Source organism: Erigeron canadensis, chromosome 2, assembly GCF_010389155.1.
Source record: "Erigeron canadensis isolate Cc75 chromosome 2, C_canadensis_v1, whole genome shotgun sequence".
Taxonomy (NCBI): domain Eukaryota; kingdom Viridiplantae; phylum Streptophyta; class Magnoliopsida; order Asterales; family Asteraceae; genus Erigeron; species Erigeron canadensis.
The window spans coordinates 33026491-33038688 of NC_057762.1; the positions used below are offsets into that span (position 1 = coordinate 33026491).

Below are 12198 nucleotides of genomic sequence, written 5' to 3' on the forward strand. Positions count from 1 at the left end.
AAATATTTTTATGTCATCACTGTCTTTTTATAAAGTCTTTGAACAAGCTTTTGCTTCACTCATTTTTGTAAGAACAAAAATAAATAAATAATTAAAAGTTCCTTCACACCTCCAAATACACCACCAAAATCTAACATTCCATTTAACAAAATAAACAATCAAAATCTACAAAAGTATTGATCAAGTAAATATGAGTTGCGTTTTTAGATCACTTTCCACTATTTTTGTTGCCATTTTTCTTTTCACATTTAGTATCACTTCCACAGGTATGCATTTTTTTTTGTCTCATTATATTGATTTTAGTTTGTTTTTATTTAATCAATTTTATTTTAAGGTTTTATATTTTTATTTTGCCGTTTTTACTAAATATGGGTTCTGGGTTTTTGATAATGATTTGTGATTTTAGTAGTTTACTTGACTGATGGGTGTGCAAGATTTTAGCTCTTGGTGAAAATGGGATTTTTATTGTCTTAAAGGTTGAATCTTTTATGTTTTTGTAATGTGTTTGAGAAATCTTAAGGGTTTATGATATTAATAAATTATTTACTATTTTTTTTATCCCTATACTTTCTGGGATTTTGATGAAGATTTGCAATTTAGTAGTTTAAGTGGCTGATGGGTGTGCAAGATTTTAGCTTTTTTATTTTTATTTATTTTATTTTTTTTCTGTGAAAATGGGATTGTCATTCTTTGATCAAAAATGGTTTCAAAGGTGTAAAAATTGAAAAAGTTTGGATCTTTTTATGGTTTTCTAATGCGTTTGAGAATATTAAGGATATAAGGATATAATAATACTAATACTAGTATAATACTAATAAATTGGTAGAGTTCTAGGGTGTTCTACTGTTAACTTATTTGTGGAGAACTGGTTTGAGTTCTAATACTGATATAATACTAATAAATTATAATTTGTAGGGTTTTGCTTTTTTGTGTGTTTAACACACCAAGCCTGATTTAATCACAAAGGTTTGGAAACAACAAATATTTTTCATCATCATTGTTTAGGAAATTAGCTTACTTTATTATAATGGTATCCTTAAAAGGATGCTTAATTGTAGAAGCCGCATAGTAGTGTTATAAAGATAATGGAAAGAATTATGTTAATGTTTTTTAGTGTAACATGATTAGAATAAAGAGCTATTAGTTTAGTGCATCCCCTGTATGACCTTTGAGGCATTACTGTTGAACAATTTGGGCCTTTTCTGTTAAATAATGCCTTCTATAATCATATGTCAATATCATCATTTTCTTCCTGCAGAAGCTTATGATGCACTTGACCCAAATGGAAATATTACAATCAAGTGGGACATTATTAGCTGGACTCCTGATGGTTATGTTGTAAGTATCATTTACTCAAGTTCACTTGGTTTAGATTTCCTTATCGTCAAGGGTTTATGGCCATGTTCTTTTCTTATTTAGTAGGCCAGAGCAAAAACCTTCAAATTTTAATTGTATACTGAAATATTTTACACCTCCGTTTACTACAACATAGCTCTGGAAATGGATACGCTTTTAATGTTGTTTATACTCTAATCGGTTTGATAATGTGTGTAGGCCGTTGTTACTATGTACAATTTCCAGCAATATCGGCACATTTCACCTCCGGGATGGACCTTAGGTTGGACATGGGCTAAGAAAGAGGTGATATGGAGCATGATGGGTGGTCAAGCCACTGAACAAGGAGATTGTTCAAAATACAAAACTTCACCTCCACATTGCTGCAAGAAAACACCTTCCATTGTTGATTTGCTACCCGGGACTCCTTACAATCAGCAAATAGCAAACTGCTGTAAGGGTGGAGTTATCAACTCGTGGGCTCAAGAACCCAACAATTATGCAAGCTCATTTCAGCTTAGTGTTGGTGCAGCTGGAACCACCAATAAGACTGTTAAACCACCAAAGAACTTCACGCTGCTTGCACCAGGTCCTGGCTATACCTGTGGACCGGCTGTAGTTGGTAAACCATCAAAATTTATAAGTGCTGATGGAAGACGAGTGACTCAAGCTATGAGTGAGTATTCTTTGATCAAACTTGTAGTGGTCATGTGAAATCATAATGCTACCCTTCAAAGATTTCTAATTTCTGTGATTTTGTTTTCAGTGACATGGAATGTTACATGTACATATTCGCAGTTTCTGGCTCAGAAAACGCCTACCTGTTGTGTGTCTCTTTCATCATTTTACAATGATACCATTGTACCATGCCCAACATGCACTTGTGGGTGTCAAAACAATGCTACTCACCCGGGAAGTTGTGTAGAGTAAGTTTTTTATCCTTAAGTGTGTGTCTGTGAGGCAGAGAGAGTGTATTTGATTTTGAAATTTTTTAAAAGGAAGTTCAGTTCTTTTATTATTTGTTACATTCTTGAGTCGATGAGAAATGAACATAAAACCGACAATTTTTACAGTTATATACTTCATGTGTGGTTTTGTCACTAAAACGGATAAGACTGTAAGCGTGGGGAGAAAGGGTATCTTTTTCATCAAAAAAGTTGTGCTGTTTTGTTGTAGAAAACTATAAGCGTTTTCAATATAATTTTTCTCTCCCTTTTAAATTTGAGTCGTCTGTGATTCGTTTCCGTTTCCAGTATTTATCTGTCATATCTAATTTATCTTCAACTAACTGTTTTGCAGCCCAAGATCGCCATATCTGGCCTCGGTTGTTAATGGTCCCGGTAAGAACAGCTTAACACCACTGGTTCAATGCACAAAACATATGTGCCCGATTCGTGTTCATTGGCACGTGAAGCTTAACTACAAGGAGTACTGGCGAGTAAAGGTCACAATAACAAACTTCAATTACAGGATGAATTACTCACAATGGAACTTAGTCGTCCAACACCCAAACTTTGACAACCTTACTCAAATTTTCAGCTTCAATTACAAGCCCTTGACCCCTTATTCTTCTATAAGTAAGTGATCATTTTCTTTCTGATTAATTAGTACTTAAAAAACACATCTAATGGTGACTTTTTACTTATTTCTCTACAGATGATACTGGCATGCTATGGGGAGTTAAATTCTACAACGATTTTCTTAACCAAGCTGGACCATTGGGTAATGTTCAGTCCGAATTACTTTTTCGAAAAGACAAAGCAACTTTTACTTTCGACAAGGGATGGGCTTTTCCACGTCGAATTTATTTCAATGGCGATAATTGTGTTATGCCGCCGCCTGACGCCTACCCGCATCTTCCAAACTCTGGTTCTCGTGTAAATTTTTCTATACTTACTCTCTTGATGATGTATTTCGCTTTCTTTCTTCTCTTCGAGTAAGTAATGCACATTCAGTTCATCTTTCCAAATTTAAAAAGAAATTGAAGCATGTGAATTCACTGGTTTCATGACTGTTTTGTTAGATCTAAAGTTGTAGTTTAATGGAACATATTATCTGATCTCCTCTTGTAATATAATACTCAATTTATTAACTTCCTTTGGTAACTTTTGTTGCTTTAAATCGGATATATTAACAATATACAAAATCTTTGTAATACAGTATCTTGTGTTCTTTCAATATGATCGACACTTTCTATACCTTGACTGGACTCTGTGTTTCTTGTGTCATTCTTTAGCTTCAAAGCTTGAACCACTAACAAAGTGCAAAGTAAAATTGGTATTGGCCTTAAATGAGTAACAAAACAACCAAAGAAACCAATAATGTTAATGGACCAACTGGGTATGCATGTGCAGAATTTGGTAAGAATGGGTATGATTCCGGTGGAGGTAGAATACACTCGTCACCATTAAAGTAGACTTTTCTAGGGAACGCCCATCCTTGCTTGAAAGTGAATGTGTTTTGGTCTTTTTGTAGTAGCACCTCTGATTGTACATTACCTGTTGGCCCTGCTTCCATTAGTAGGTCATTGAAGAACTTCATCCCATAGAACATACCCGTATCGTCTGCATATAATAATTACAAATTATGATCCTTTGCACCTAGATCAGCTTAGTACTTGAATAAAAGAAAAACTGTATTTTGGTCACTAGGTTTCCTTAATGTGGCTTTACACATGTATCCTGCTGCTAAGAGCACCCCCCAATGTACGTAGTATTGGGTAGTATTGGATTTCAATACGGATGAATACCATTGGGAGTGTTAAGTATTGGGTTAGTATTGGAGAGTGTATTTGGAGAATTGTGGTGGTGAATACGGAGGATTGTTTTTTTTTTTTCTCTCACATAGTTTAATATTTATTATTTAAAATGGTGGGTCCTAGATATATATTGGTATGTATTGGATGTATTGGGTATTGGGTGTGAATTGAGGAAAATGTATTGGAAAGAGGTTTTTCTGACGTGGCGTTGATGTTGCACTGTATTGGATAGTATTCACTCCACCCATTGGGGGTGCTCTAAGGGGCATAGAGAATATGGTATCTGATTGCTGAAGACAGATAATGTTCAAAGTATTACTGAACAATAGATAATGTATTAGGCACCACTTACTTATAGATTCGTATGGAACGAGTGGCTTGTAGTCAAAGCTGAAGACTTGAGTAACGTTATTGAGATTAGGATGTTGAACCACAAGCGTCCACTGGGTGTAGTTCATTCTGTAGTTGAAGTTTGTTACTGCTACCTTTGCTCTCCAGTAGTCTTTGTAGTTTTGCTTTACATGCCAGTGAACCCTCACGGGACACATATGACGAGTGCATTGAAGCAATGGTGAATTGTCCTTTTTCGGGGTATTTACTCCAACAACACTTAGAAGCTTAGAGTCACTCCTATAATCAGTAATAAACCTGTTAGGATTTTTTAAAATAGATAAAACCCAAATATATGCCTGAGAAATGTTTCTTACTTGACACATTTTTTCTTATTTTCACAACCACATGCACAAGTAGGACAAGCCGTTATAGTTTCATTGTAGAATGATGAGAAAGACACGCAGCAACTTGGATGTTTTGAAGCCAAAAACTGCGAATACGTGCAGGTCACGTTCCATGTCACTGCATAGTACATCAGCCACCCATTAGTCTTTGACCTCAAGTTAAAGTAAAAGTCAAACTATGCATTATTCAGAAGAAGGAATTGAACACCTACTTAATGCCTGAGTTTTTCTTCGGCGATCAGGGGTGAGAAAAGTTGTTGGAGGAACAATCTTTGCAGGTCCACATGTATACCCTGGTCCAGGACCTAAAAGCGTGAAATTCTTTGGTAGTTTGACTGTCTTGTTTGTCGTTCCAGCTAGCCCAACGCTGATTTGGAAGGCTGAGACTGCAGCAGATGGATCTTGACCCCATGCCGCTACAACCCCGCCTTTGCAACAGTTAGAGAATTGCTGGTTGTATGGAACACCGGGTAGCAAGTCCACTACCGTAGGAGTCTTCTTACAGCAATGTGGCACATTCGCTTTGAACTTTGAACAATCTCCTTGTTCGGTCGTCTGAGCCCCAACCATGGACCATACCACTTCTTTCTTAGCCCATGTCCATCCTAGTGTCCAACCTGGAGTCTGGATATGGCGATACATCTGGAAATTGTTCATTGTAACCGCTGCCTGTAGACAATCCATAAAATACATCAGGTATTTAAAAAAGATGTCGAGAAGAAAGAATCTCGAAAATGCTAAGTTCCTTACAACGTAACCATCCGCAGTCCATGACATTATATCCCATTTGATCGTTATGTTTCCATTTGGATCTAGAGGATCAAATGCAACTGCAGAAACAATCAAATTGTCAAAAAAGGTCACACACTTATGCAGTCTTTATGAACTTGAAAGCACAATACCTGAAAAAGAACATAATGCTAGAATGACACAAGCACATATAAAACTCTTCATTCTAACGTTTCGTGTTTCTTGAAACAAAACCTCAAACACAAAACCCACAAAAGATTCACCCTCCAGGATAGAGCAAGTTCACAACTTTGTCTTGGGTGTGAGATTGTTATAGAGGTACAAGATTGTTTACCTACTGGTTGTTAGATATTGAAGTTTAATATGCTTATATAAATATATACATAAAGATACAGACTACATGTGGGATTGACATTCATTGTGTGATTTATAAATTTGTCTGTTAAGGTTTCTGTTTCTATATCTGTTTCTTGAAGCAAAGACTTTGATTGATGAGGTGAGATCAAATAAAAGACATTAAAAAAATGCCATTGCTATTATTCCCAACAGCCACATGTTATGTTAAGAATGTGACATTTAAACTGACATCATTTTTACTTAACCATAACTTGATCAGGACTGGCTAGTTCTTTTTTTGTATTTAAAGTTTGATTGGGACACTTGAATGTGAGAAACCAACATTGACTTTCAGTTTTATTTATGAGATGTTATTTTAGATTACGAGCATTGTATCGGTATAATGTGACGATGAAGAATTGATATAAATGCTTAAGTTATAATATTGTAGATGTAGATAGATAGAAGAAAATGACATGACAGCTTCATGATAATGTGATTATTAAGCTATAAAGATTGCCTAATCAAACAGAATCAAACTCTTGCGGCTTCTCGATACTTCTTGTAAAATGCGATATGGACAGATCGACTAATGTCATATGGACTTTGTAGTTCACTTATCGATCTTTGTAACCGTTTCCTGCAAGTAGAGTTGATCATTAGGTAGACAAATAGACTTTTGCAGTTGGCTATAATACTATGAAGTTTCGAGTTGGAAACTTGATAGCAGACTGGGTTTTTTTTTTAAAACCATGATTATTCTAGCTAGAATACCTTGAATGTTACACAATTCTCATTATTTGAATGATGATAACATCCTAAAAATATTTTCGTCTACGGACTCGTTGAGATTGCTATGCGTCTTTAGACGCATGTGGGAAATTTTTTGATAGAGAACCTTTTTCTGTTTCATGCATATAATTCAATTAGGATTCTCCAGCCAGAACTTTTTATACCCAGTACCTTGTAATCAACTATAAGTTGAAAACTGGCATTATTATTACACTTTAATATCATGTAAAAAGTGATTAGTTCCCCAATTTTAGTTAGGTTTCGTTGACGGAATGTGATGATTTAAACACTATTTTGGGTAAATAGGGCTTAAATATTTTGTCATATGGTTGTGATATATATATATATATATATATATATAGGGGGTGGGTTATTTCAAGAACCCTTAAAAAAAAAAGAACCCAAGAACGAATCCTAGCCATCCATTTATCAAGATCAAATTTTAATCAGGAAGGGTATTCTAGTCATTTAACATGTAATTACGAGTATATAACGTGTTAATTCTCCTCATTCGCGTTCTTAAGTGTGTGTAAAAACACACACCTTCCCACCTTCTGCTCTCAACAAAATTCCGATCAAAATCTACAAAATTCCGCTCAAATATTCATATAATCCGATCAATCCTATGTGAAATCGCGATCAAACCTCCATTAATTCCGATTAGATTCGATTTCAGATCTCAATTTCTAAAAAAAAAAAATTCATAAATTCAATTAAAAATTCATATTCCAGTTTTTGTGAAATTCAGATCCAATGTCCGATCGAACTATAACAGTTAAGTAATCATCAATTCGATTATCATCAATTGCAGTAGTTTTTTTTTTATTTATAACTTTTTTAATATGAAATTTTTTTAATTACACAGGTGAATATGGAAGAGGATTCAACTATGAATGATTACGAAGTCAATTCAACGATTCATGAAGAAGATAGTGTGTTCAGTAACCTCTTTGAAGCTGAATCGAGTAAGTTTTCAAATTTTCAGCTTAAAATTGAATGTATGTTGATCCTACACGTGTGTAGCAGATGTATGTATGCGTATTTTCAAAGTTTCAGCTTAGAAATTGAATGTATGTTGATCCTACACACGTGTAGCAGATGTATGTATGAAAATCCAAGTTGTATTAGTCGTCTACTCATGTGTAGGATGTGTTTTAGTTAACAGATATGAATATAAGTAGATACAATTGTATTAGTTTTGAAGCTCCAAATTATCGATATAAAAAGTTCATCCTACACATAAGTAGGACACCTTTTGTGTTAGCATGTTTTAGATATGATTAGTCGTTTACACATGTGTAGCTACATATGATCATTTTAGTCCTAAAACTGAAAATATCACTAGAAAGGTCTGTCCTACACATACGTAGAACATGTGCATATCTAAATGTTGTGTGTCGTGCAGGTTCGGTTAACAAGCCATGTAGTAGCTGGTATAACAGTAGGATGATAGAAACAGATGAAGGTGAAATATGTTGGATACCGGAAGTAGAGGAAGATGTAAGACCAGTTAAGGGTCAAGTTTTTGATACAATAGATGATTGCATTGAAATGTATGAGAGATATGCGTACCAAGCGGGTTTTGACACTAGGTTATCCACACAGAAAAAAACAAACAGTGGAGTGGTTAGATTGAAGTACATTTTGTGTAATAAAGAAGGGAAACCACAAGGTGTAAGCATAGATACACTGAATCACGAAAACAGTGGCAAAAGAGTACGTATTTCGTCACTGCAAGTAACAGGATGTGAAGCACATGTCATATTCAAGCTGATCGAAGGCCGACAATCGTACATATTAGACGAGTTTCAGGAAAAACACAATCATCAACTGAATTCGGTGGAGCATAGACACTTGTCGAGAAGACAAAGAAAATTGGGAATCTCTGAAATGACGTTTATTAATAAGGTTTCAACTTCGAATATAGGAGCGACAAGAGCTCATCATATCTACAGCAATATGCTAGGTTCTTACAAGAACACACACGGCACAGTGAACGACTTCAAGAACTACAAGAACAAAATCAATTGTTTTATAAGCTCAAGTGACGCGCAGATGTTGGTAAATAGAATGGAAAACAGACGAGAGCATGTCCCAAATTTTACCTTCGAATACAAGGTAAAAGATAACAGTGAGTTAGAGTGTATGTTTTGGGCCGATGAGACAACAAAAGCAAATTTTAAAGAATTTGGAGATATCATTTCATTCGATGCTACTTACAGGACAAACAGGCAAGTGTATGATCTTTTTATTCAGAGTCATATTATTGTATTTACACGTGTAAAAGTGTCGTTTATTCGTATCCTACAGTCCTACACAGGGGTAAAATAACAGTCATAATGTATGATTTTTTTATTCGGAATCATATTATTGTATTTACACGTGTGAAAGTGTCGTTTATTCGTACCCTGCACAAGGGGTAAAATAACAGCCATAATGTGCAATTTCAGGTACAACATGATGTTTGTCCCATTCACTGGGATAGACAACCATAAGAAGACTGTGTCTATCGGAGCTGGTATGCTTAGGGATGAAACAACAGATTCTTATGTGTGGTTGTTGAAAGCGTTTTTGGATACATTTGGAAGTCAACCAAAGATGGTCGTCACAGATCAAGATGCAGCAATGAAGAAAGCCGTTGCACTCGTCTTAACGGAATCAAGGCACCGACTGTGCATGTGGCACATCACTTAGAAGCTGCCTATGAAGGTACAAAATGGAAAAATGTGACATTCTTCACATGTGTAGGACGATATTATACAGCCTGGACCTCTAAAAAAAAAGCACAACCTTCACATGTGTAGGTAGGCTAACCATTTTCTTATGCAGGTAGGAAAACGCATGTTTGATAATACTGATTTCAAGAAGAAGTTCAATGACATAGTTTGGAACATATCATTGAGTACAAAGACGTTTGAGAAAAGATGGGCAGAGATAATGAAGGAATTCAAGTTGGAAGAACATCCATGGTTCATGCATATGTATGATATCAGGTCGACATGGATACCAGCTTACTTCACAGACTTACCGATGTCGGGTTTGATGAGAACCACCTCAAGATCGGAAAGCGAAAACTCATTCTTCAGCAATTTCACAAGTGGTGGAGCAATGTTGATTCAATTTATGATGTCATATGAGTCTGCCATGGAGAGGCAGGGGAGTAGGCTAGAGGTTCTCGACCACCAGACGCATAACAAGAGACCACCGCTTCAAACCCCTCTTCTTATTGAAGAACACGCTTGCAATGTTTACACGCGTACCATTTTCTTGTTAGTGCAAAAAGAAATATATTTGGGAAGTTGGCGGTGTTCTCGGCATTCCGTAACCTCAGGGATGCAAGGATGTGATGTGATTGTGGTTAAAGAGATTAGGGAAGTTAAGAAAAACATACAAAAAGTGGTGGTCGGCAAAAAGAAAGACAAGAATGTTGAAGTGGTTGAAGACATCAAAATTGTGGATCCAGAAGAAGCTGAAGATGAAACCGAAAATGAAACAGGGATGGGAAGCACAACCAAAACTGTGGAAAAAGTATATACTTTCCAGGTATGCTACTAAAAAACTCACTTAGCACATTTACTTACACATGGGTAGGTACATCTGATAATATATGCTACGCATGGGTAAGACAGTTTATTAGAATTTTTTAGATGTAACAACAAGTCCTATTCTCTTGTGTGATATTAAGGTGACACATAACAAGCAAAATGGAACCACTGATTGTAGCTGCATGACTTTCACGAGATATGGATTTTTATGCCGACACATATTTTGTGTGTTCAAGAGCTTGCATGTTCAACAAATTCCAGAAAAATACATCCTAAGAAGGTGGAAAAAGGATTTGATACCTCCAGGAATGAGAACACGAAGATATATTGGAGAAGGTGCGTCAAGTGAAGAATGTGAGAGGATGGGAAATGAGTTGCATTTTATGGTAGATGTTTGTGTAGATATATTGCAGAAGGATGAGGAAAAGCTGTCTCATTTTGTTGAAAAAGTCAGGGCGCTAAAAGATGAGATAGAGGCTGCACATTCAAACTCAAGATCAAACGATCATGATGAGGCAATAGAGAGATTCTTAGGAGTTACCAAGCCAAGTAACAATGATGTTCAAAATCCACCTGTTTTACCATACAAGGGATGCGGAAAAGACAGCAGATTTAAGTCTCTAAACGAAAAGGTGACTGAAAAATATCTAAAGCCAAAAAGAAAGTGCAGAAAGTGTGGGACATTGACAAGTGACCACGACGCAAGGAATTGTGAAAAAAAGAAAGCAGAAAAAGCTAAAGCAGAGGCGGTGGCTCAAGCTCTTGAAAAACTTGAAAAGAAGTAATCAATTGGATGTTTGAATTAGAAGATAGATAAATATATAAAAAAGATGTAATTCATTGATAATTTTTTCTTTTTCTTTTTTCCAAATGTTCAAAAATAATGTCCTACACATGCTTAAGAACTTGTGTGAGCAATGTAATAGGATGATTTACTCTAGCTACTTGATTTACTTTTGTTACTTGAATGAAATTCAATGTAAATTTAGGTTTTCAATGTGCAAGTTGTGGGTAAGTCCGATCTACACATGTGTAGGAAAGACTTGAAACTGGTGAATTATATAACCTACCCATGGGTAAGTAAAACCTGCCCATGAGTAAGTTACTTATGAAGTTCAAAATTGTTAACCAGAACTGGCATGTTTATAACTTACACATGGGTAAGTCCGATCTACACATGTGTAGGAAAGACCTGAAACTGGTGAGTTATATAACCTACCCATGGGTAAGTACAACCTGCCCATGGGTAAATTATTTATGAAGTTCAAAATTGTTAACCAGAACTGGCATGTTTATAACTTACACATGGATAAGTACAAATAACACATGGGTAAGTTACTTAAAACCCTAAAATGCTAAACCCTAAATGCTAAATCCTAAAAAACCTAAAACGGATGAGGGTTCCCACTCTAGGGTTTAGGGTTTGAAGCCCGAGGGTTAGCCGGCTAACCCTCGACCTTCAAACCCTAAACCCTAGAGCGGGATGTGGTAGGGGAATGACGCATTCTAAAACCCTAAAATGCTAAACCCTAAATGCTAAATCCTAAAAAACCTAAAACGGATGAGGGTTCCCACTCTAGGGTTTAGGGTTTGAAGCCCGAGGGTGAGCCTATCGGCTAACCCTCGACCTTCAAACCCTAAACCCTAGAGCGGGATGTGGTAGGGGAATGTTCAAAAATAATGTCGTACACATACTTAAGAACTGTTGTATTTATAAATTACACATGGGTAAGTATAACCTACAAATGTGTAGAAAGATCTGTAACTGGTGAGTTGTATATCATACACATAGGTAAGTACGACCTGCCCATGGGTAAGTACGACCTGCCCATGGGCAAGTACGACCTGCCCATGGGTAAGATGTATAATGGAAGTAAAAAAGACAGTTCTGCAAAGGAAGTTAGATCTGAATTCAAAGATACAGATTGCAAATCATAAGTTTTAG

At 36.0% G+C, this 12198-nt stretch overlaps 3 protein-coding genes across 3 annotated transcripts; 2 read left to right on the forward strand and 1 right to left on the reverse strand.

Annotated features, from left to right (window-relative positions):
* Positions 1–54: 54 nt before the first annotated feature.
* On the forward strand, positions 55–3440 carry LOC122586607 (protein COBRA-like). The gene is made up of 6 exons (XM_043758585.1): positions 55–266; positions 1259–1338; positions 1555–2011; positions 2102–2261; positions 2635–2912; positions 2992–3440. The coding sequence occupies exons 1-6, from the start codon at positions 191–193 to the stop codon at positions 3273–3275; spliced, it is 1335 nt and encodes a 444-aa protein (XP_043614520.1). The 5' UTR covers positions 55–190; the 3' UTR covers positions 3276–3440.
* On the reverse strand, positions 3405–5930 carry LOC122586608 (COBRA-like protein 4). Its single transcript, XM_043758586.1, has 6 exons — positions 5733–5930; positions 5581–5660; positions 5043–5499; positions 4801–4948; positions 4446–4723; positions 3405–3899 (listed from the first exon to the last, which is right to left on the reverse strand). The coding sequence occupies exons 1-6, from the start codon at positions 5782–5784 to the stop codon at positions 3622–3624; spliced, it is 1293 nt and encodes a 430-aa protein (XP_043614521.1). The 5' UTR covers positions 5785–5930; the 3' UTR covers positions 3405–3621.
* Positions 5931–7579: 1649 nt separating this feature from the next.
* On the forward strand, positions 7580–11038 carry LOC122588117 (protein FAR1-RELATED SEQUENCE 5-like). The gene is made up of 5 exons (XM_043760252.1): positions 7580–7673; positions 8114–8939; positions 9159–9354; positions 9538–10251; positions 10490–11038. The coding sequence occupies exons 1-5, from the start codon at positions 7580–7582 to the stop codon at positions 11036–11038; spliced, it is 2379 nt and encodes a 792-aa protein (XP_043616187.1).
* Positions 11039–12198: the final 1160 nt, after the last annotated feature.

Coding starts and splice junctions, on each gene's coding strand:
- LOC122586607 (XM_043758585.1), top strand. CDS start 191: ATGAGTTGCGTTTTTAGATCACTTTCCACTATTTTTGTTGCCATTTTT. Junction 2,012..2,101: donor ACGAGTGACTCAAGCTATGA/GTGAGTATTCTT, acceptor TTTTGTTTTCAG/TGACATGGAATGTTACATGT. Junction 2,262..2,634: donor CACCCGGGAAGTTGTGTAGA/GTAAGTTTTTTA, acceptor ACTGTTTTGCAG/CCCAAGATCGCCATATCTGG.
- LOC122586608 (XM_043758586.1), bottom strand. CDS start 5,784: ATGAAGAGTTTTATATGTGCTTGTGTCATTCTAGCATTATGTTCTTTT. Junction 4,949..5,042: donor AAGAAAAACTCAGGCATTAA/GTAGGTGTTCAA, acceptor TGTACTATGCAG/TGACATGGAACGTGACCTGC. Junction 4,724..4,800: donor AATAAGAAAAAATGTGTCAA/GTAAGAAACATT, acceptor TACTGATTATAG/GAGTGACTCTAAGCTTCTAA.
- LOC122588117 (XM_043760252.1), top strand. CDS start 7,580: ATGGAAGAGGATTCAACTATGAATGATTACGAAGTCAATTCAACGATT. Junction 8,940..9,158: donor GCTACTTACAGGACAAACAG/GCAAGTGTATGA, acceptor GTGCAATTTCAG/GTACAACATGATGTTTGTCC. Junction 9,355..9,537: donor TGAAGAAAGCCGTTGCACTC/GTCTTAACGGAA, acceptor TTTCTTATGCAG/GTAGGAAAACGCATGTTTGA.